A 23,812-nucleotide genomic window follows, 5' to 3' on the forward strand; every position below is an offset into this window, starting at 1 on the left:
TCTTCATAAGCACGTGTAGGAGTCGTGTAGGCCCGTCAACCTCATTTTACACTGGCCCCATATCGCGTTTCTCTTCTGCGTCAGCAACTCTCGAGTGCTGACAAAACCTGTTAAAATAAACCAATCAGAGGATATACCAGATCCTGGTATACCGAACGACCTTTCGTTTAGTAATAATAATAATAAATAATAAATAAATATTTATATAGCGCCTATCCATGCCTGCTCTAGGCGCTGTACAATTCACCAAAATGAGCTGTACTAATCTTAATAATTAAAAATGTGCATTTAAGAAAGTAATAGAAAGTAAAAATCGCTAAGAATAATAAGTTTTCTTAAAAAGATGAGTTTTGAGTTTAGATTTAAAAGTTTGAGTTTAGATTGTCACATGAGCGGATAGAAACAGGTAGACTGTTCCAGAGTTCAGGAGCGGAAACAGCAAAAGCTCAAGAACCATACGTCTTCAGGTGAAAATTCGTGGGGTTAAGAAGTAATAAGTGTGATGATCGGAGGATTCTGGAAGGTTGGTAGTACGCTACTAGATCTTGAATGTAGACAGGAGATTGTTGATGAAGAGCCTTAAAGGTAAGTAACATAATCTTGAATTTAATGCGTTCAGAAACAGGAAGCCAGTGTAATTCTTTCAGCATTGGAGTGATGTGGTCGTACTTTCGGGAACAGGTGATAAGTCGGGCAGCGGCGTTCTGAACAGACTGGAGCTTTTTTAAAGCACACTTCGGTACATTGTACAAAAGAGAGTTGCAGTGGTTGAGTTTGGAAGACACAAAAGCATGGACCAGGATCTCGGCGGTTTTCGTAGATAAGAATTTCCTTATCCGGGAGATGTTACGCAGATGATAAGAGGCTGATTTACAAATAGAACTGATATGCGGCAGCATAGTCATGGTACTGTCAAATATCACACCGATGTTTCTAGCAAATTGAGATGGCTGAATTATGTCTTGACCAAAACGGATTAGTGGTAGAGACTGCTGCGGGTTGTGTTTCGAGTATAGATAAAGAAGTTCCGTCTTGTCCTTATTCAGTTTTAGTTTGTTAAGAGACATCCACTTGTCAAGATCAGACAAACATTCCTCAATTTTTCCAACTGCATTAGTTAATTCGACGTCGTTGTTTGTTGAAAAAGAGAGATATAACTGAGTATCGTCAGCGTAGAAGTGAAATTGCATTTCATGGTACCGTAGTAAAGTAAAGGTTACTGTAGACCTTCAAGGGCCGATTTTTTTCCAAAATATTTTTCTTCACACCAACTTCAAGACTTCTACGTTATCTGAATTTTCTAAAACAAATTATTTTAAAAACTTGAAACGCGAAAGAGTTACACATTCCCTTTGCTGTTTTTATGCTCCAGTGGAAAGAAAACCTTTCGGAGCATTTAGAGACAATTAGTTAGTATTGTGCCTTGCGAAAATAGAAGTTTATCCTAAGCACAATTTGCAATTATTGGAAGGTTTAAGTTTCAAGTTCAGTCTATACTGACTGATTGTGATCTGCTGAATTAACCTCCTTATTCTTAAAGTACTTGATGTAACCCTCAATGGCGTTATTTTGTAGCTTGTGAAAAACCTTAGGAGCGTTCCTGCCGACCAGCCACTCCATACGTGCATTAGGCAGCCACCCGTTGTAATTATTATTCGTTAATCCGAAGACTTGGCACTTGGTTTCTGGTTCCTTTTCGTCAGGAGACACGATGTAGAAATTTCCGCCATTCGTCGCTCTCACAAGACCATGCCCGCCGACCGGCTTGGAAGGGTGACTGGCGTTTTTCACAAACATGGCGAACGACTTCTTTCCGTACCAATCGATCTCTCTGGTTGTTGATGCGAACAAAACCATTTCACGGTCGGTTAGCGGGCAAGATAATGCAATTCGTGTGGATACTATAAGAGAGCCATCAGGACCAGTCTCCAAGATTTCAATGTCTTGGAAAGCATCGTCCCACTTGGTGCGTATCTCCATATTCGAGGGATGCATCATTTCGGCGAACTTCTGCGCTGGCATTGGCATATCTTGAAACAGGAAGAGCACTTTAACAGCAACCTCTTCTTCTGGGAAAGTTTTACTCCAAGAATCGAAACGTCCTGGGACTTTAAACCTTGGATTCCAACCACCTTTTTCCAAGTCTTCTTTGAACCATTTCGCCCTCTGAACTTCTTTTTCAAAATCTAACTGGGGGAAACATTGCTCTTTGGGTCCCATACCGATCAACCTTGCCTAGCAAATGTACGCATGGCCATTATAATTATGCAAATGTAAGACCGTTTGTCATACGGTACGTTAACTAGCCTCTTCCAGGCGTTCAGTTAGTTGGGACTAAAGAACGCCTTTGGGCAAACTTAACAATAGGTCCTTCCACCCACTTACAGGCCGCCCACAAGGACCAGTAACATGACCGCCGGCTTGTGGTTTTCAGTTTTCAGCTGATGTGTTGAGAGATAATTCTCCGGGATTGTAGAAAGAAAATTGCTTAAAGCGCCAAAACTACAAACGAACGCTAGATCGCCGACTGGAGATACTCGTTCCGCGAAGCGTGCTAGCACCTTCTCAGGAGATCGGCAGAAGTCGTGCTGGCCATTCAACCCCATTTTACACTTACCACCCCATATCGCATTTCTCATCTGTGTCAGTATCGCACGAGTGTTGACAATACCTGTCAAAATTGACCAATCAGAGGGTACACCAGATCCTGGTATACCGGAAGGACCTTTTGTTAAGTTTGCCCACAGGCGTTCTTTCGCTTTCTTTCGCCGCGCCTCTCCCCTATTGCGTTTCTCTCATGCGCTCCAAACTTCCCGCGCATCATAAACTCGACCATGCACTTCTTTTGACACGCAGCAACATCGCTTCGATGGTCACTCTTGATGACCGTTGTAATTTCGTTCATAGCAATTTATACGTCCCATTTGCCGGAGGGACGACGGCTTCATAGCCAAGGGCTTACAGTTTGTTTCGATACATACTGACCTTAGCCGGAATACAACGTCCTTTCAATATAAAATGCTAATATACAAAGCGAAAAATTGTTAGACATTATTACTCTAAAGTAACAAAGTTATCTTCTAATCACAGTCGCTTTTGGACCAACCTGCAAATATGTACGTTTTGTGGTTGGAACCAAAGAGGTTCGTTATATATTCCAAACTTCTGAATTTGTGCTTCCTTCGGTAAAAGGTTCTTTTAATTGTAGACGTGACCTTGTTTTGGATTTTATGATACAATATTCTGATCATGATAGAGTGCCCACTCCGATTGGTTGTGTAAACGGGTTATGACGAATGACTTTGTTGGCTTTATTTGAAAGACACTGGAAAAAGCCTGCTTCTTGTTCACACCCTATGAAACACTCGAAAACGTTTGGAGAATTCGAAGCTCTTATAAATGTACATCTTTGTCTACTCCTCGTGTAGGGCTTAAAATAAGTTTTCAGATTCTTCCAAACTCTCCCTGCCTGTTGCATCAGGTCAATCTCGTTCCCAGAGTCTTCGTTCCCTTAACCAGCGATCGGAAAACGAGAGCTCTGGGGGTAACCATTTTGAAATAACCGAATTCTGCCCATCCGGTTTCAATGACGCACGCCTGAAATGGTTGCTTCCAGAGCTCTCGTTTTCCGACCGCTGGTCAAGGGGAACGGAGACTCTGGGAACGAGATTGGCGTCAGGTTATATAAACGTGCGTGACCTACGCATGCGCCTTATTGCCCCTGAGTTTTGTACATCATTTAGTATACCACAAAACTTGTTGCGGCGATATCTTTGATTTAATACAAAATATCTTCTCTTTACAGGCGCTGCAAAGAGCAGGACACATCATAAGCGAAGTGAGAGATACACACATTTGGTAGTGAAGACTGCAGCTAGACAGAATGGCGAGAAAATTGAACATAATGGAAAATATATGGATTAGTTCACTACTGCTACAGGATATGGAGTTACAAAACTCTGCAGAATTAACTGTCTGTCTCGGGCGTTTCCTGCGTTTTTCTAAAATTGGAACTGGATTTAATTCTTATGAGCAGTTTCCTGTTTGTAACTTGATTCATTATGCATAGATGCATCTCTACCAAGGTCTGGAATCTGACAATAATCAACACTAATTTCTAAGTTTGGAAATCAGGATTGAAAAAGACTAGACAAGTCGCTATTTTTGTCGTGCAGTTTTGTTTGGATGTAGCATACTGGGGAATTTAAATTACCTTGCCGGTAGCTCTGCTAGTCTCGATATCTCTGAGGCGTTTGTATGGCCTTTCACAGTATTATACTCCAATACAGTCTCGCGGGTCTCAGTGTATTTAGTTACTTCTTATTTTGCCTCGTCTGTGTTGCTTTAGAGGACAAAGAAGAATGCAGTTGTTCCAGGGCCGTCCAATCTTTTGGCCGTCAGCAGCGATCGTGTTTTTTTTCCGCTTGATGCGTTCAGTGTTGGACCAAGAGGGTAGCCTTGAATTTGATTGAATTCATCCACTTGAACGTTTGACGGTCATTCGATTCTCTTGCAGTGAAAGATTTTATGATGAACTTGACAACACCGACATGGGCCGCCCGTTTGCAAAATTCAACAGCTTTCGTTTTAAAACTGTTTAGCGGTGAATACGTCCAACGTTCGGTCAGGGAACTCGCTTCTCACTCAGTCGAATGCATCCCATCGATAATTGGACGCTCATTTAATATTTTGCTGTAAAAAATTGATTAAACCAAAAAAATATAAACAAGCACAGGTCAGGCAGGATCTCTGACAAATAAGTTTCTTCGCCTTCAAAATAACGTCTGTATACCCAGCAGAAAGCAGCACAACTTTCACCTCCCTAAATAGAGTTGACAAAATTAAGCTCACGACCCACCCTCTGTGCGGCTTTGGTTGGCATACATCGACACGAGTGTAGCCGTATCGATGAAGAGAGAGGAGCCTGGGAATGAGGTTGTTTTAAGGGATTACATCCGTGATAGGTTTTGGGACCATAGATTAATTTAATACGAAAACTTAAAAAAAAATCACAAGGTAACTTGAAGGAAGGGGTTCAGTTCTGCAGGCATGTTTTTGGCAAACCAGTCAGATATATTTGCTCCAAACATTTTTCTCGATACGAGGCAGTTTTACCCTAAAATAGATATTTAAACTTGTCGCCTGAGCCACACCCACTCGAGTTGACTGAGTGTCTTATCAGGGAAAAGGCCAGCCCCTTGTTCCTAGAGCCCTCGTTACCCTTGTCCAGCGGAACGGGAAAGCGTTGAACTTTGGTTCACCGTTGACTGAAACCGCGTGGGGTCTAAGTACGAAACTGTAGCGCAACACAATCTCGAACCCAGAATCTTCATTTCCCTTGTTCAGTGGTAGTGAAACGTGAGATCCTTGAAAGATGTGTTTGAAAGTCCGAGAATATCGGAATTCATTAGAATTGCACATGCCTAGCCGACAAACATGTGACCCAATCGAGCCGCTGGCATTTTACTGCTGCTCATTTTCATTGTTTTTAAAACCATTTCAGGGGACCCGAACACTGAATCAGCAATAACATATCAGTTACATTCATGTAAAATAAAAGTACTGTCATTTACCCGTGTTCTTGGGTCTTTTTGAGCCGTTTAGAAGGGAGTTTGACTAGATCTAGAGGCGAAGGCGGTTCACATGTCATTATCTGTTGCTTTCTTGCACTCACGTTTTAAGCAGTCACGTTTCTTAGACTGAAGGTTTCTCTGTCTCGCGTGCAGTTACACCTTTAATTGAAAGTCCGCAGTCTTCGTCTTTACGTTGCTAAGCGACTGATTTTACAGTGGTGACGTAACAGCCTTCGGAGTACTTTCGAGTGTTCGGGCCGTTCTCCGGTTGGATAGTACAATTTGGAGACTGTCAACGAAGATTTGCCATAAAAGGCTGAATTTTGTTCCCAGATTGCCTTTTCTCTAACACCTTACCCACAACTATTCTCTCGCGACACTGTATTGAAAGAAACAAAAGGCGAGAGGAGTCATGGATCAAATCCAACCTAGGAGCGTTTTATCTCAAATGAAAAAGTCTGCCGTAACTGTATGGCGAAGCTTAGCCCAAGCAAATGGACTGCGTATTTCCAAGAGGAAAACAAAGAGGAAAAGTAGTGGAACTGAAATGAGAGCAGGACCGAGTCACAGTGATTTAAGCAGCAGCAACGAGCAGCTTCCTCAGTTTAGACTAACCAGGCGAGTGGCGATTTGTTCTGTGATAGAAGAAAACGACCAGAGTCATGGAATTCCACTGGCAGAGCTGAGAAGAGAGCTAATAGTTCGGTATCTCTTGATACATGTCGGAATGTTGTGAGGAAGTCGCCGAGAACTGATTAAATGAAGTGAACTTAAATGTTGTCTCGAATACTGCCATGTAAGCTTGAATTCTAGAACAACTCTGTAATTGTATAAATTGGTTTGCAATGGGTTGGTTGTCAGAAGCACGCCGGTTCTCGTTCATCATTGTGCCGAGCGTCTCGGTCTTACGTAATTTTGTAATCAACACATATGTACTTTCCTTATGTTTTCCTTAAATCAATAAATCAGTTTTATTGTATGACATCTCTTACTGTTTTAATAGTGTTTGGGTGCCGCGATTTGAAAAGATGTAATGAGATAAGAAATCTCTATTTTTTTCCCTTTCTGGGGCTCAAGCTCTCTACTCAACATACTCTAAAAACGAAAAAAAGCACGCCTTTCGCGCAGCAATTTTCATTCTGAACGAGTCGGACTAACTCTAGATTTCTATAACTTAATCATCGACATCGAAACTCATAACGTGAACTTCCTTATTTGACAATGCGAAACAACGCAAAAATATGGGTTTGTACTGTATAAAAACGAACTTATTGGGTAGATAGGAATACGAAATAGAAATACAGTTAAAACACCTTGTCTCGCTCGAGTGTTTCGTATGTTTCTGTGGTGAGCTGGTTTAGGTCATTTTAAAGCGATTTCAGCTAGTTTTAATTCTCCCTTTCCTTTCTATTTCAAATAGTTATTGTTAATTAAAACAAAATGATTTGATACATGTATTATCATGACAGTATTGTTACGATGAACGTGTTCAATATTCAAATCACATGCAGGGTCTAAACATAGACTGCCGACAGTCGGTTTTTCCCTCGAAATTCGGCAAAAATTATGAGGTGAGACGCTTTAGCCGGAAAGGGATTGGGACTAGACATGGACGCGGCTCGCTCCAACCCCTTTTCGTTCATACCACTCTTTTGCGTTCGTGATGGCCGATAAAAACTCCTTAGACCCTAAAAGAAAAGAGTGTTTGCCACCAGACAAGTCAAAACGTGAGCCTAATCTCAGGTTCAAGAAATGTGATAACATGACGTTTGAATGGTTGAAATTTCTGCGATAACTCGCTAGCTACTTATGATGTAAATTTTTTTCAGCCGGGGAACAAATGTCACTTGCCAAATGCGCATGAAAATCACATGGCAACAGGAGGTCATGGCAAGGATTGTGCTTTCTAATGAACGGAATTCTCGAGCTTTAAATGTTATATAGTTTCATATAAGATAGTTACGAAACACACTATGAAGATGTTAAACATAAGATGCAGTTACGAGGCTGTTTTGCTGTTAGGGCGCCGCAGAAATTTACCATCCCTGAAGAATCTTTCTCCGACGCTTTTTCTCTGGTTTCGTTTTCCAGCTTGGCTTAATACTTTCATTGTCAGCAGGTTCTACTCGAGCATATGGAGGGGTATCAAATGATCCTATTCAATATAAAAGTGCTCGCAAATTTAGGCCTTTGCTCGAACTGCTCGCAAAAATTAGATAAGTGCTCGCTTGCTCGTGCTCGCAAAATGTTTGCATCTTCTCGCGTGCTCGGATTCTGAAGTCTGGTAGCATTTAGCTTCTTCTCTTGGATAGAAACTGGCTTTAGATCTCCTTGAGCGTCCATCAACTGACTCACGTGAAGCTAAGTGATGTAATTTGGCATCAAACCAGGCAAGAGATTGGTTGAGTCGCGATAAGATCCTAACGTGTTGCCTCTAGCTTTGTGCATGTTGTCCTGTTCTGGAAGTGCCAGACTACTTGGCGCAAAATAACTTTTCCTTTTACTGAGAGATTCCAGCTAGCGGAAAATTTACGAAGTGCTCACTGCTCGCCATTTGTATTTTCTTAGTCCTCGCTGCTCGCTAGGCAAATTCGACAACTGCTCGTGCGCACAAAAATAAACGCACTGCTCCCATGCTCGCAAATGCTCGCAAAGACTATTCGATACGCCTATATGGCCCCGTTTTATTTCGTCATACAACTCGTCCATTTCTGCAGACTATCAAGGGTTTCTTGTCAGACCAGTTAATAAATACCTTTCAGAGTTCCAATTAATAATAGTATTGAAAGAATAAAGTGTCCCACCTTGCCAAAGCATACTCTGGTCTCCGTACAACAATGAACAACCACAACCTTTTTCAACACATAAACGACTTGTTTCTTTCTCTCCAGTGGGGTGCTAGTCCATCGCCAAGCCACCCCGCCTCCTTACCCATCATACACCTGGGTGGAGACAGACACTATGAAGGAGAGGGGCTGGGAAAGTTTCTGGGACATGATTTTTTTCTCTTTTTTTCTCACCTTTAGGTTGTGCGTGTTTGTTTTGTTTTTTGTTTTGTTTTCATCGGTGGGCAATAGCTTCTGCAGGAATTTTTTTAACGTCAAGTTCAGAACACGTACAGTATAAGAAACTTGATCGATTTTTTCCCCATGGCTCCCCTTGCAGGTCTTTTATCATCATCATCATCATCATCATCATTATATATTTTTTAGCAGTTTTTGGAAATTGTCCACCACCTTAGCCCTTATAACGAAGGGAGGAGACTATACCTTGCCTTGAAAAGTAAACCGTGCACAACTCGTAGTTACAAAAAGATTCGTATTTTATTTTCACTGAACCCTAATCTATGCTACATATGCTATCACTTTATTTATATTCCTGTTTGTCATATTCTTTGTAAGTACGATCTTTATTTACAGATAATGATGTGATCATTACTAAACAAACACCTTAATTAATAAACTATTTCAAGCTATGCGGCTGTTTCTTTTATTAATGCGGCTTGTATCTATGGAATGCTTGCCTAAGCGGTAATTTTGCAGCCTTAGCAACAGGTCGGAACTCGAACTGGTCCGGGTGAAACATGAGTGACTGGAAAGAACGACAGCAACTAAACTGTGTTGACTTGAATGCAGAGGAATGGTTGACTGTCGCGGGAGATGTCTGGTATCGCTGGCCTGACCGGTTTGACTGCACTGCAAGGAATTCGCGTCTACCGTGACTGACAGGGAACTGCGGTCGCCGTGGTTGCCAACTTTCCATGCGAAGTGTGCTTACAGGCGGCCCAAACTGGCTTGACTGGTTGGTCTGTCGGATGGATGTTGAACGTGCTTCCTCCTTTCTGGACTTTGCACGGCGATTCTGATACCAGTACTGAAAAGTAATTTAAAAAATATATATATGCTTAACTGAGTTGTCAGACTCTGCCATGTTACCCTTAAAAATCCTAAAACTGATTGAAAACGAATAACGTTTTCCAACGTGCCAAGGTGTCAACAGATCTTAACAGTTTTTTTTTTTTCTTTTTTCCTCTTTTTTGTTTTTGTCTTTTTTGTTTTTTGTTTTTTTTTTTGTCCGCCATTGTGTTGGTCACTAAAAAAAGAAAATTTTCTGACGGTTTGGTTGTCATAAAATTATTATTTGGTGAAAGTATGAAAATTTCTCTGTTTGCCTTTATTAAAATTTCTCTTCCTGGCAATAATGGCATGGATATGTGAACGGTGGCAAGACCTCCCTTTTTATGCCAACATAGTTGTCTGTTATATGTTGCGGAGATTTCATGCCTGCAAGTCTATTGTAGGGTCATTCGCGTTTTTGAGGAATGTGAGACATTATTTTTTTCGCGCTGACAAACTTATATTGACAAATGTTTCTAAAATTGTAAACTTTCCACTCTTGCACCTTTGCAAGGTTAGCTATTCAGTTATGTTTTTTTCTAAACCAATCAAAACAACTAACCTTCAAGTTTCTGGCCGGTATCCCGAGTCTCTGCACCAGGTCCTTCTCATCTTCACTCATCAAATATGGCCGCCGCCTGTACGCTCCTTCCAGCTCCCACACCTCGATCGGTGAGAAGGTCGTGCGCGTTCGTCTCTTCCTCGCCGGGTGCTCGGTACGAGGCGATGCTTGATCGGGCTCGCTGTTAAAACTGCTAGGGGTGCTTGTGTTGTCAGAACAAGGAGATGATTGTGGGCTGGTATCACTGTAGCTGTGTTGAGGACTTGGAATCTGTACGCTTAGTTCAGGAGCCTGTATGTTTCTCTCTGAAAATAAAATTAAACAAGTTTAAAACCATGTACAGATAAATTTCGTGTACGTTAGCAATCTTACTGTTACTCCATGTCTGGATCGCGGCAATACCAAAGATATTTACCAGGTACGATTTGATTTAGAGCCTAGTCATGATCCGTGCTAACTACCGTTTCGAAGTAAATTGCTCAGACAACTGAATCATTGTAATCTAATAGTAACACGAGAAACGAACATGCTCTCACAACTTTGTAAACTCTGTCTCTGCTCTTGCCATTTACATTAATTGTTTGGCTGACGTCTTTAACCATGAGATATAAGATTAATCGTGTAAACAAGAAAGTGTAAAATTATTTGACGAAAACTCAACTTTACAATAGCATGACCTTCTTAGTGCTTTGTTCAGTTTACAGATGGCATGACACTTATTTTGTGTGACAGGCTCTCAAACTAAGAGCTATGCTAATAGCTACTACATAAGCGACATTTACTGTGGCTCAAGTAGTACTATGTAAAGAAACTCACCGTTCTTTGGTAAATCTTTCCGATTATCTTCCAGACCCTGGATCGCGCCGATGGAAAAGGACAGTGACTTGCCAGAGACTGCTACCAAGGGCCTTGGACTCAGGGTATGCGTGCGTCTACCAGGCAAAGGCTCCATAATAGAAACGACTGAACGAAATCTGCTACGCTCCATGATACGAGTTTTTTGTTGCTACGTACAAGAAAAGTTATGAGTTACTGTCAGTTTCGTGAACTGAATGACCGCTGCTTCATGGCAAACCTTATTTATACCTCACCAGCGGACAAACAAAGGCGGTCCGACAAAGACGTTGTTTTCTTGTAACGTTACCGATAACTGGTGCATGATAGGAGTATTGAAAAGAACGTGCATCGCCATGAACGTCGATAATTATTGACCATGAACTGCAATCGGAAATGTGACAAAATGGGCGGCAATTTTCAATCGACCGGTCAAGTTGCAGGCTGTTTTTTTTTCTTTCTTTTTTTTTTTTCAACTCTGTTCAGCGCGCCTTTTATGACCTGATGTAACTTAAATGGCGGAAGAAAATGTAAACAAATTGCTGTTGTTATTGCAACTCGGTGTTTTGGGTTTTTAGAAAGAAAAAAAGATAACTGTCGACCATTTATCTGACGACCTTCCACCCTTTTTCCTGTCTTTCTACTAACCTATTGACACCTGGCACGTTTTGCAAAAACGCATTTTTTTTTTTTTTTTTTTTTTTTTTTGACATTTTTAGCCAGGCCTTTCTCTCCACTAGCACCATGTTATTACATTTTTTTGTCAGGGCATGGCCATGCACAGAAATTAAGATGTTAAGTGTTTGACGTAAGTAGGATGTCCGTGTAACACCAGACTTCTGTAGTTTCGGCATGAAACAGTGTTCCTTGAAATTCTTGGACAGGCTCATGTAGTTCATTGCAATTTTGAATATCAAACCTTTTAAGTGGAGCAGAATCCAACGTTTTGATTTTGATTGACAGTAAAAATCACAATTTACTAGGAATTACAAAATTAAGCGTAATTCCAATTTTGTTTCAAAATTTGTAAACATTTACGGAAGATATGTAGACCGACGTTCTTGTTTTGACCTCACAGGCAGCTGACCAGTCCCAGATCCTAACCTCCTGCGGTTTCTGACCCAGCTGGAAGTGAAATTTCATGGTTTTAGTTTTCTAGAACGTAGTGAAAAAACAACAATATCTATATTTCTTTTATTTCCGTATCATCAACTCTGTAAATTCCATTGAGTAAATAAAATATATCAGCTATATACACTTTAATGTTAATTAATTCGCGTATTTGCGAACTGACAGGCCAACGAGACCTCTGGGTTATATGTTTTTTCGTGTCAAAAGCTCGTTCTTAAAACTATTCACATATTTTTACTACCTATACAATGAGTGCCACTAAAAACTAGCCAACATTGTTTTCATGGTTTGCACTTCGCAGTTTTAAATTGTGAGCGAGGGGTTCTGCTTTTAATTTCACCATCGGAAAAACTGAGAAGGCATAACAGGGCTGCCTCTACTAAAATCATCATCGCAATACAACTGAGGGCAGCGAAAAAACAACTTTCTTCGCCTTTTCTGGCAGGACAACGAGATCACTGAGTTGTCGGGGTTTGTGATAACCAAGTTGTAATTTTTGAACGTCGTTATCGACGTTCAAAAAGAAAATGACTGCTTTTTTAAATCAAATTGGCATGCTTTTATTTGGAAAATATTTATTAAAAATATTATCCTAGGCTTGCAGATTACCCAGGAAGGTAATCACGTTTGAAGGGTGAATATGTTCTCAGTCTTTCAGAATATCCAAGAGTGGAAAACAATCTTCCAAGAAAAGACAACGCAAACATTCGCTGACTGGCTACGTTATTACAACGATCTCGATGAAGCCCCGGGGCTAGAAGCCTTGGAAAAGATGAGAGCGTGCTACGCTGATTAGAGTATAGATATCTTGAAAGACGCGGTTAGCATTCCAGGAGTGAGCTTACACTACCTCTACCTCATCTCTGCATTACCTCTTTACAGCCCCTGTAAAGAAGCTGAAGAAATGTTGAAGGCAGCAGTTGTCGGCGGCCAAAGTCTTGTGTTCACGCGGCACCACGAAGCGGTAGTGACAAATATGAGGTCGCACTACATTGCGAGCCACGCACTTGTAAGCAAATTATCGGCTACGACGCCAACGCGCTCTAACTGTCAACCATGTTCAGAGAGATGCCTTACGGCAAGGAAAACGTCATGCACTATCGAAATCCAACAGGCGCGGCGCCTATTATCACAGAACGCCTGAAAGCTAGAACTTGGTTTGGATTTGCGGAAGTGGAAACAGAGGTCCCTGAACCTCTGTGGCGAAAAATTGAAGACATGCCGCCGTTCTTTCACAATCGGCAGGACCCTGACGAAGCCGTACCATAACACATGAAGGTTTACTTACGGCGGACCGGCAGAAAGAGAGGCGACGGAGAAATCTGGTAGGGGCCGTTGTCAGCCTAAGAGTTGTTGTCGTATGCTCCACTATTGCATTGGTATGTGGAACATGGAGCACTCATCAAAGCTGTGCATCGCACGATCGACTATCGGGCGACGAAGATCTTCACTTGCCTTCTTCGGCAGTTGAGACAATTATAGAAAAAAAGTTAAGTTCAAAGACGTTCCGCTTTCCAATTTTGACTTAATAAACTGGTGCAGATACCTCAACATCCCTATTAAAAGGATACTTTCGCGCAACAAGGAAAAAACTCTTCTCCATTCACCGTGTATAATCAAGATGGAAGATTTCGGAAGCATGGGCACTCACTGGTTTTGTTGCTGGCCTGCAAAAAACGGTGAATATGAATAGTTGGACTCTTCGGTCTGCCGCCGGCGAATGATCAGGAATCGGAACAGAAAAAAATTAGGAAAGAAGAGCTTTCTTCGTAATGACAACCAGCTAGGGTGGGTTGGGAGAGTAAGGTGCGGATAACATTGCTTGCTTTTTCTGAATGAAAGAAACAAAGGCGCGAGTTTCAAGGAATTTCTTAGAACGTTTTCTGACAAAGTCCGTAAAAACGAAGAAATTGTAAAAAGTTACCTTCCTCAAAATACGACCACGGACGTCTTCTGCGTGAAAGAAAAGCCAAAGACTCCGAACGTCGCAAGAACTGAAAAGGTTGTAACCACGAAAAACAGGCGTGAAATGCTGAAATGTCAAATGTGCGAGTTGTGGTATAACAAAAACTCGATTTTTTTTTTTTGGGGGGGGGGGGGGGGGGTGAGAGATTGAGTAAGCCCTCCCACGAGGAGGGCGCCGGTTTGCTTAGCGATGTCGCCAATATCGGTCCGGACTGAATTATTCATTAGCGAAGGTATTCCCATGGTGTCATTCTCTCGTTTTTCGCCTGATTGATCCATTGTTTTTAATGCAATACTAAAAAGTAGTTTCCCACTCGTCGAACACCAAATTTCCCTTGTATTTCGAGGTTTATCGATTGGCAAAAATTTTACGCTGACTCCGGTTACGCTTGAAATTAAAATCATGGAGGGTTTAAAACCTTTTTGGGGGGCTTTCCACGGTCTGGGGACGACGATGTCAGCTGGGCTTGACTGATCAGTTTGAGTTGTCAAAAAAGTAGGGAAAATATTTCTTTCTATCAGAAATTTTGAGTTCAAACTCAATGCACTAATGCATAACACGATAAACGAATCTGTTTAAGCAGCTCAGCTTTCAAGCAATAGTTTTCATTTAGCAAAATACAGAGAACACGTACTTCATAGCCTTCAGCACAAGTAAATAAATTCTGAATAAATTTCGGTAGCAGCGTTTCTGTAACTATAACCTTTATTCCATTCGCAAAACTTTGGAAAGTTATAATTATCATTAAACACTGTGTTGAATCACTTCGCCAAAAGAATGAAGTTTGGACTACTTGCACACCATTCGTAAAGCGCTTTACTTTCAGCGTACGTGAAATGTTGTCGTCGCTTTGCCCTACGGATTTCGTGTCCGACGCGGAGTCTGTACTTTCATTCTTTCAGTTGCTGTGATTGGTTTGTCGCGTCATCTCATGAATTGATGAGAAAAAGCAAGTTGATCACGGAAAGGACAATAAATTTTCCTCTCATTGACAGACTTTTTCTATAGTTATTTCATAAAGGCGATAGAGCACTATTTCTATGGGTTTACCGGCACTATAAACCACTTAGGATGTTGGGGGAAACATTCGAAAAGCTTGTAAATCACTCACCTAACGGCTCATGATTTACAAGCTTTTCTCATATTCTCCCGACATCCCACGTGGTTTATTGCGCCATTAAACCGATAGAAAGAGTAGCCTATTGCTAAAGTAAGATATATTCCTGTATAAAAAATCATCGTATTTACACAGATGTCTGTAAATGCATAGTCGTGTTTACTATCAATACATCAGTTTAATGAAATTATAATCAGACGTGTGCCCCCACACGTCTTGTTAATGATTTAATCAGGCAACTGAGCACTTCAACGCCAGTCACGAATACAAATACTTTTAGACTGATGTTCATTTCCATAGTTTCTAGTTATCTTACTTTGTCTGATGGCGCCTGCATGTATAATAAATCGCAATTATTTATAAACCCTAAAAGGAAACCATAGAAATCCCTCGTTAGCTTAAAAATATCACGAGAACTTGTTAATATTAAATAGATATTGCTGTTAGCATACATCTTTGCGCAGACTCTGCAGAGGATACATGTCCAAACAAAGAGAAGAAACCCTGGCTCGTCGTTGATACCAGGTTTAATAGATAGATTTTTAGAAAATGCATGGATATTTTTAAGGTTCATTTTTAGTGCGAAGTCCGTGGGACGGAGTAGTATTAGGGTTAGAATATTAGGAAAGGAGTTCAATTGAGGGAAATGCTAGCTCCTGATCGACATCGTGGCCCTCAGATGTCAATATTTGTGGAATTTGGACACAATATGATGGCATACCATGTGGCACTAAATTTTTGCGGGAGTACGTTTATTTTTGCGAGAGTACGTTAGTTTTTTCTCTTTTTTTTTTCGAGAGCACGTTTATTTTTGCGAATCAGCGATTTTGTTGTATTTTGCGGAAACTAATTGTGTTTTCGTGTTTTCCGCCCAGGCTGACTAATGTTATTTTTATGCTGATTTGAGGCTGAAAATATTCTCTGAATATTATTAGTTAAAGAAACTTTGGAGCCAGACTGAAGGCAATTAAGGGTGCTTTCCATTCGAACAAAAATTCTGGTGTGAATTTCCGGAAATTTCTATGGGTGAATGGTACAGACTTTTCCAGTGTGCCAAACGACAAGCCGAACAGCTTTGTTCGCTTGGAATTTTTCAATGACTTTGAGGTTTAAATCGCAAATATAGAAGCAAACAGAACACTGATATGTCGACATCGTGACTTTTTATAGTCCACAACAGTAGGGACCTTATACAAACCACAACGGCGGCGAAAATGTCGCAAAACAAAGGGTTAATTGAGTCGTACAATGGTTCTGCACGCGTTATAAATCTTTGGACATTTCCTAGCCAGCCTACGCAAAACAAACGAGTACACTACGGGGGCATTATTTTTATAAAACGCTTTCTTCACGAATTTAGCTGCAGCTAGTATTTATCGAGATATAAGTGGAATGATTCTAAAATATTTCCATTTTCGAATACGCTTCTACGTTATCCTTGCGTGAGATGTCCAACTCGCTGTGATCGCGGCCAAAAGAACTAGCGCTGAAAAGAAAATCGCGAATTTGCATAATTTCCGAAAAAGAGGACATTCGATTTTCATGCCGGAATTTCCAGAATTTTCGGTTGAATGGTTCGCTATTCGGAAATTCAACAATTTCTGGATTTTCTGGAACTTTTCCCTGGAAATTTCCCTACCATTTGTCTCCGTTTCAAAAATTTCGGAAATTTTGGTCTAATGGAAAGCGCCCAAAGCCTTACATGACACATAACTTATGGCAGAAATGATATTAGCATCGAACATAAGGCGAGTGATCGACGTCTTAGTTATTGTTTGCTAGTTTTGCCGTTTAAAGAAAGGAATAAGTTTTTCAACCCAAAAAGTTCCATTCTTTGCAAGATCTCAGCCTTCGGTTTATTCGTAAAACATTTATACAATTTCGCCAAATTCAGCCTCAATATTCCCTTATAATATAGACAATACCCTGCGCGCGCTCTGATTGGTCAAAAAGCCATGTTTTATCAGAGTATAAAACATAGAAAAAGCGTGTTTTATTGTTTTTCGCCACATTACATCTATTCAACATTTTTTGTTAGAGATAGCGAAAAACATTTTCTTTGTGATGATGGAGTTCTGTGCGAAGCAGCAGAAAGTTTTGACACGATGCATGTAGCACCTAAGTGGTACTAAATGGCGTCAGTTTGTCGACCTGTGTTCTTTGTTGTTTCTACTCGCGGCGTGTAAACTCTATATCATAAAGCAAATAAAGAAGACTAAGCCGTGTGATACAATGTGATAAAACACTCCGGACATTTGAGAACACTCGAGAAATGTAGAAGACACTCGCCTGCGGATCTTGTTTTCCACATTTCCCTTGTGTTCTCAAATGCTCATCGTGTTTTATCACAGTGTAATACACGGTTTAGGCTTCTTGATTTGTTAATTACAAAACAACTGAGATACTACGCACGCTCTGATAGGTAAATAGAGTTGATAAACCTATGTTCTATTGTACCAGTAAACCACGGCTCCCGATCTCTTGCAGTTCTGAGCGGGAACCAGAAAACTCGCAAATCTAGAGATAACAAATGTAATAAATAGTTTTGCCTTTCACTGGCTGAGATATCAATGACACGAATATCTTTTCAATCAACATACACATGAAAATTTGCCCGAAAATAAAGGACCAGAAGTTAGTCGTCAAATAAGGTTTTATCTTTTTTTTTTTTTTCCACGGCAAAAATTTTACGCTGACTCCGGTTACGGTTTTAATCTCAAGCGTAACGTCAGCGTAAAATTTAAGTTAAAGAAGTTTTAAAAGCATTTTTCCGTGCTAACTACGCGCTGTGGAGGACCAAGTCAGCTGGGCTTGACTAATCAATTTGGGTTTCCAAAAAAAATTAATAAGGGAAATATTTCTTTCTATGAAAAATTTTAAGTTTAAACTCCATGCGTTAACGGATAACACGATAAACGAACTGTAAGCTCAGCTTTTAAGCGATAGTTTTCATTCAGCAAAATACAGAGAAACACAGACTTCATAGCCTTCGGCATAGGAAAATAGATTCTGAATAAATTTGGGAAGCAGCGTTTCTGTAACTAACCTTTATTCCATTTGCAAAACTTTGGAAAATTATTATTAAACACTGTGTTGAATCGCTTTACCAAGCCCGTGAAGTTTGGACTTCTCGCACTCCTTTAGTACAGCCTTTTACTTTCGTAATGACCGTTTCCACCTACAAATACCTGCATTTCCTCGTCAGAATACTTTTCAGTTAATTAATATACGTTTTGCTTTCACCGATACCTTCTCCTTTCCTTTCTTGAAACTTTTTTTTGCGTACGTCAAATGTTTTCGTCACTTTGCTCTACGCATTTCTTGTCGGACGCGGTGTCTGTGCCTTCCGGCATTCTTTCAGTCGGTGTGAATGGTTTGTAGTGTCATCTCATGAATTTGATGAGAAAAAGCAACTTGATCACGAAAGTATAATAAATTTTCCTCTCTTTGACAGTATTTTTTTTAAAAGTTATTTAATAAAAGCGATAGAGCACTCTCTCTATAGGTTTACAGGTCCAATAACCACTTGGGATAATGGAAGAACATCCGAAAAGCTTGTAACTCACTCGTCTAACGGCTCGTGATTTTGAAGCTTTCCTTGTGCTCTCCCAACATTCCGCGTTGTTTATAGCGCCAGTAAACCCATAGAAAGGGTAGTCTGTTTCTTAAATAAAATATATTCTTATCTAAAAAAAAGAGTATATTTACACAGATTTCTGTAAATGCATGGTCGCGCTTACTATCAATACATCAGTCTATAATGAAATTATAATCAGGCGTGCTCCTTCACACGTCTTGTTGATGATTTAATCAGGTACCTGAGCACTTCAACGGTAGTCACGAATTCAAATGCCCTCGGAGTGATGTTCATTCCTATAGTTTCTAATTATCTTATTTTGATGGTGCTAGCATCGAAATTATTTCTAATATTTTTATGGTTTATTTTTAGTGCGAAGTCTCTTGGACGGCGTAGTATTATGGTTAGAGTACAGTGGAACATCGATTTAACGAACCTCTATTTAACGAAGTCCTCGATATAACGAGCGATATTCTATGTCCCGGCCAAAGTTACAGTAAAATGTATGGAATAGAACCTCGATATAACGAATTCTTCGATATAACGAACATAATCCGGAAGCCCAAACGTTAAATTTACCTCGATATAACGAATTATAGTGTCAACACGCCACAAAAGATAAACGCTGAACAGATCAACAGTCAACAAATGCTTGTAATCCTTAGGGTAAAGAGACAGCAACCTTTTACTCAACAGCTTATTATATGTCATAGACATTGGCACTATAGTATTTCGACATCAATTAACTTCTGCTCTATCTTCTTTGAATTCCGGAAATGTTGGGCAGTGCAACATAACAAGACTGAAACCCGTTTCCTTCTTTGCGTAGACAATTTTCTGTATAACCTCTATGTTGTAACATTTTTAAATCGCTACTCTGAAAGTGTCGTTCTTTTGCAAACAAAGCCTGCGCGTCTGCTCAAAAGTGAAAATAATTGATACTGAAAGCCACCATGCTTCATGAATTGCATCTCAAAACGCGGCACTTCTGGGTGACGAAAATTGCATTGAATTGCGTGACAGAAGTCACCTGTGTTACAAATCAATTATTAACTATGACCTCGATATATCGAAGATTTTGGTTGTTTCCCCTCAAATTCGTTATATCGAGGTTTTCGATATAACGAACCCTCGATTTAACGAACAAATTTGGCCGGTCCCCAGCGACTTCGTTAAATCGAGATTCCACTGTAGTAGGAAAGGAGTTCAACTGAGCAAAATGCTAGTTCCTGACATAAAACGTGGATCTCACTCAGGTGTCAATATTTGTTTGAGTTGGACACAATATGATGGCATACTGCATGGCACTAAATGTTTGCAGGAGTACGTTTATTTTCGCGAGAGTCCGTTTATTTTTGCGAATCGGCGATTTTTTGCATTTTGCGGAAAATAATTTTTCCGATTGTAAAAGATAGTGTTTTCGTGTTTTCCGCCCAGGCTATATAATGCTATTTTTTATGCTGATTTGAGGCTGAAAATATTCCGTGAATATTATTAGTTGAAGTAACTTTGGAGGCAGACTGCAGGCGATAAAACCTTTCATGTCACATGTAACTTATGGCAAAAATGATATCAGCATTGAACATACGGTGAGTGATCGATGTCTTAATGGATTATTTTTTGCTAGCTTTGCCGTTGAGAGAAAGGAATAAGTTTTTCAACCCACAAAGCTATATTCTTTGCAAGATATCAGCCTTGGGTTTATTCTTAAAATATTCGTACAATTTCGCAAAATTCAGCCCAGATATTCCTTTAGAAAATAACTGAGATACCATATACGCTCGAATTGGTCAATAGAGTTGCTAACTATGTTCTATTGTACCGCTAAACCACGGTTCCCGATCCATGGCAGCTCTAAGCTGGAACTAGAGAACTTGCAACTCTAGCGATATCAAATGTAATAAAATAGTTTTGCCTTTCACTGGCTGAGATATCAATGACACGAATAGCTTTTCATTCAACATATACATGGAAATTTGCAAGGAAAAAAGAAGGACCAGAAGTTGGTCGTCGTTTGAAGCTTTATCTTTTATTTTCCATGGCAAAAATTTTACGCTGACTCCTGTTACGCTTGAGATTAAAATTAAGGAAGTTTTAAAACCTTTTTTCGGTGCTTTTTACGGTCTGTGGAGGTCGATGTCAGCTGGGCTTGACTGATCAATTTGGGTTGTCAAAAAAGTAGGGAAATATTTCTTTTTATCAGAAATTCTGAGTTTAAACTCAATGCATTAATGCATAACACGATAAACGAGTGTGGTTTCCATAAGCTCAGCTTTCAAGCGAAAGTATAATAAATCTTCCTCTAATTGAAAGTATTTTTTATACTTATTTCATAAAAGCGATAGAGCACTCTTTCTATAGGTTTACAGGCGCAGTAAACCAGTTGGGATGTTAGGAGAACACTCGAAAAGCTTGTAAATCGCTCGTATAACGGCTCGTGATTTTGAAGCTTTTCTCGTGTTCTCCCAACATCCCGCGTTGTTTATTGCGCCGGTAAACCCATAGAAAGAGTGGTCTATTGCTTAATAAAATATATTCTTATATAAAAAAGAGTGTTATACGTATGTGTCTGTAAATGCGTAGTTGTGTTTACTATCAATGCATCAGTTTAATGAAATTATAATCAGACGTGTGCCTTCACACGTCTTGCTTATGATTTAATCAGGTAACTGAGCACTTCCACGCCGGTCATGAATACAAATTCTTTTATTCAGAATCCCTCGTGCCCGAGACCGATGTTCGTGTCTATAGTTTCTAATTATCTTGTTTTGATGGCGCCTGTATGTATAATAAATCGTAATTGTTTTTTATCCTAAAAGGAAACCATAGAAATCCGCCCTTAGCTTAAAAATATCATGAAAACTTGTTAATATTAAACAGATATTGCTGATACCATATATTGGAGACTGCAGTTGTTCCAACTATCTTTGCGAAGACTCTGCAGAAGATACATATCAAGACAAAGAGAAGAAAACCTGGTTCGTCGTTGATACAAGGTAATTCATAGTCTTTTAGAAAATGCCTGGATATCTTCATGGCTTATTTTTAGTGCGACGTCCGTGGAACGGAGGACTAGTACTAAGGTTAGATTATTAGCGAGGAAAGATATCGAGCGCAATTAGTGCTAGTTCCTGATCGAAAACGTGGCCCTCAGATGTCAATACTTGTGTGAGTTGGACAAAATATGACGACATACGGTGGTGCACTAATAAGTTTTTGCTGGAGTACGTTTATTTTTGCGAATGGGCGATTTTTTGCATTTTGCAGAAACTAATTTATACGATTGAAAAAGACTAGTTTTTCTTGCGTGGTACCACTTCTTGCGATTGTTTGAAAGTCGCGTTTAATTGAAATTAGAACATTTTCGCTTTTTTTTAAAATTTAAATGCATGCAATTTGGCAAGTGCAAAAAGCCATGTATCAGTGGATCGACCTTCTGAAAACTTTATGCGAGAGAAATAGTATGGTACGTAAAAGAAAGTTGACACAGGACGCGACCAGACAAAGGACATTCAAGTCGGGCATACCGCTCAGTGATGCGTGAGAAAACTGCACGATGGTTAATAGATTTTTACAATTATATTAATCAAATTCCACACGTTACAAAAAATGGATAGAAGAAATTGGGAATAGTAGATGCTCTTCTCAACGGAGTACCTTCGACTAATCTTTTCCTGTAAATCTCTTTGTCTAAATTCTGAAAGTTTTATTTCTCCGTTTTGGTTCTCACTATTGTCTACAATTCCGTGAACGAATAAAATTTGCCTCGAGTTGTTGCTAGCCACTCATCTGGTCTTTTTTTTTTTCCCTATCGCCATACCGTTATGTTTAGCAAGCATTTCTAGTCAGATCTTTTCTTCTTTGCATTCATAATCCCGGACAATTGTTAGAACAAAGAAAAATTCTTCAAAAATGTTTAAACCGGCAAAGCCTTTTGGAAGCCTTACAAAGAACTTTTTGTAGAGACATTTTAGACGTACTAATAGTGTAGCTTTTCTGGTTAAGAGCTCCAATTTTTTATTTATAGTTTGACTGAATTTTTACACTTAAAGATTTTCTTCCTTGTGAGTTTGGAAAAAAGGCTGTTAATGAAATTAATCTTGCATGACTGTATCTTATCTTTCTCCATTTGCTAGTCATGTATTTCAAGTGCGGAATCCTTTTGCTGATGCTCGTCGGATATTGTAAGTATCAAAACGTACGCCGGCGCACGAGCACACTCACGAACGCCCTGCTTACGAATGTACTCAACCGCGCACACTAATTTACACGTGCCCACTAACGCGTGCACCCGCCCTCGCGCGCGACCGCCCACGCAAGCATCCGCCCACGCACACGTGCGCATGCGGGAATACAGTCATGCACTTAAACAAGCATCAATAAAAAGTACAAGACGCTTTCTTATGATCAAGAACTTATCAGAACTTTTTCAAATTTTCCTCGTTGTTTATGTTCTTTTCTGTTTGTTCTTTGCAGGTGCAGGTATGGTTTCCTACCTTCGTGACCATGCAGAAAGAAAAGCAACACCCTGAAGAGTGTTAAATAGACTTATTTTGAGAATGAACTTTAACTTCAAGTTTTACGAATAAAAAGTAGCGATAATAATTTCGACTGAGGTTTAGATGAATCGTTCATCATTTTCAAATCCTATAAAGTCAGATTCCTATGAGTTCTTTATGTATTGAGAATGCCTAATGCCTATTGCCAATGAGGCATATTTTTTTTTTTTTCGTGCTGAAGAAGGTTACAGTATTTTAACCGAAACGTCCAAAACAACTTTTTTTAGTCAGTGACAACAAACATTTTAATATCCTTAAGTTAGTTTGAGTTTCTTTTATGAACGAAGAACATCATAAAGGCAATCCGTTTGATGGGATTTCAGGCATGGAAACAGATCTATTTAATGATAGAAAAAAGATTCATTTTGGATGACTTTTAATACTTACTTTGTACTAGTGTACCCTGTCAATAAGGTTGTGTCGCGTTTATTTAATTCTAATTGATCGATTATCTGACTACGGTCTGAGCAAAGGTTTAAAATTAATTATGTAAATGCTCAATTCTTTACTAGGTGTATGTTACGATTCGCGTCCAGACTGTAAGGTATTGGCACGGGACAATCATTGTCACGCTAACCCGTGGGCAACACTACGTCA

The 23,812-nt window shown here is 39.8% G+C and overlaps 3 protein-coding genes and 1 long non-coding RNA gene across 5 annotated transcripts in view; 2 read left to right on the forward strand and 2 right to left on the reverse strand.

Annotated features, from left to right (window-relative positions):
* Positions 1 to 5,577, forward strand: part of LOC110053179 (dynamin-1-like protein) — a 28,220-nt gene extending 22,643 nt beyond the window's left edge. The window contains exon 23 of the mRNA XM_089280978.1: positions 3,806 to 5,577. Coding sequence (XP_089137104.1) covers positions 3,806 to 3,862 — 57 coding nt within the window. The 3' untranslated portion in view covers positions 3,863 to 5,577. The remainder of the gene's footprint in view (positions 1 to 3,805) is intronic.
* Positions 1,463 to 2,220, reverse strand: LOC110053142 (uncharacterized). Its single transcript, XM_020759330.2, has one exon. The coding sequence runs from the start codon at positions 2,218 to 2,220 to the stop codon at positions 1,492 to 1,494; it is 729 nt and encodes a 242-aa protein (XP_020614989.2). The 3' UTR covers positions 1,463 to 1,491.
* A 3,312-nt stretch (positions 5,578 to 8,889) lies between the features above and the next one.
* LOC149096376 (uncharacterized) lies at positions 8,890 to 12,011 on the reverse strand. Its single transcript, XM_089280979.1, has 3 exons — positions 10,848 to 12,011; positions 10,032 to 10,336; positions 8,890 to 9,446 (listed from the first exon to the last, which is right to left on the reverse strand). The coding sequence occupies exons 1-3, from the start codon at positions 11,017 to 11,019 to the stop codon at positions 9,066 to 9,068; spliced, it is 858 nt and encodes a 285-aa protein (XP_089137105.1). The 5' UTR covers positions 11,020 to 12,011; the 3' UTR covers positions 8,890 to 9,065.
* A 3,508-nt stretch (positions 12,012 to 15,519) lies between these two features.
* On the forward strand, positions 15,520 to 23,261 carry LOC110059584 (uncharacterized). 2 transcript variants are annotated; one of them, XR_002297785.2, is made up of 3 exons: positions 15,520 to 15,604; positions 21,537 to 21,652; positions 22,793 to 23,261. It is a non-coding gene; the product is annotated as an uncharacterized LOC110059584 (long non-coding RNA). The 2 variants fall into 2 exon arrangements; XR_016204511.1 differs by lacking the exon at positions 15,520 to 15,604 and adding an exon at positions 20,152 to 20,245.
* The last annotated feature ends 551 nt before the right edge of the window (positions 23,262 to 23,812 follow it).

The sequence above is a fragment of the Orbicella faveolata genome, unplaced genomic scaffold (genome assembly GCF_042242905.1).
Source record: "Orbicella faveolata isolate gen_17 unplaced genomic scaffold, um_ofav_v1 contig_48, whole genome shotgun sequence".
Taxonomy (NCBI): Eukaryota; Metazoa; Cnidaria; class Anthozoa; order Scleractinia; family Merulinidae; genus Orbicella; species Orbicella faveolata.

Coding starts and splice junctions, on each gene's coding strand:
- LOC110053142 (XM_020759330.2), bottom strand. CDS start 2,220: ATGGGACCCAAAGAGCAATGTTTCCCCCAGTTAGATTTTGAAAAAGAA.
- LOC149096376 (XM_089280979.1), bottom strand. CDS start 11,019: ATGGAGCGTAGCAGATTTCGTTCAGTCGTTTCTATTATGGAGCCTTTG. Junction 10,337..10,847: donor GAAAGATTTACCAAAGAACG/GTGAGTTTCTTT, acceptor TTTTATTTTCAG/AGAGAAACATACAGGCTCCT. Junction 9,447..10,031: donor TACCGGCCAGAAACTTGAAG/GTTAGTTGTTTT, acceptor ATTACTTTTCAG/TACTGGTATCAGAATCGCCG.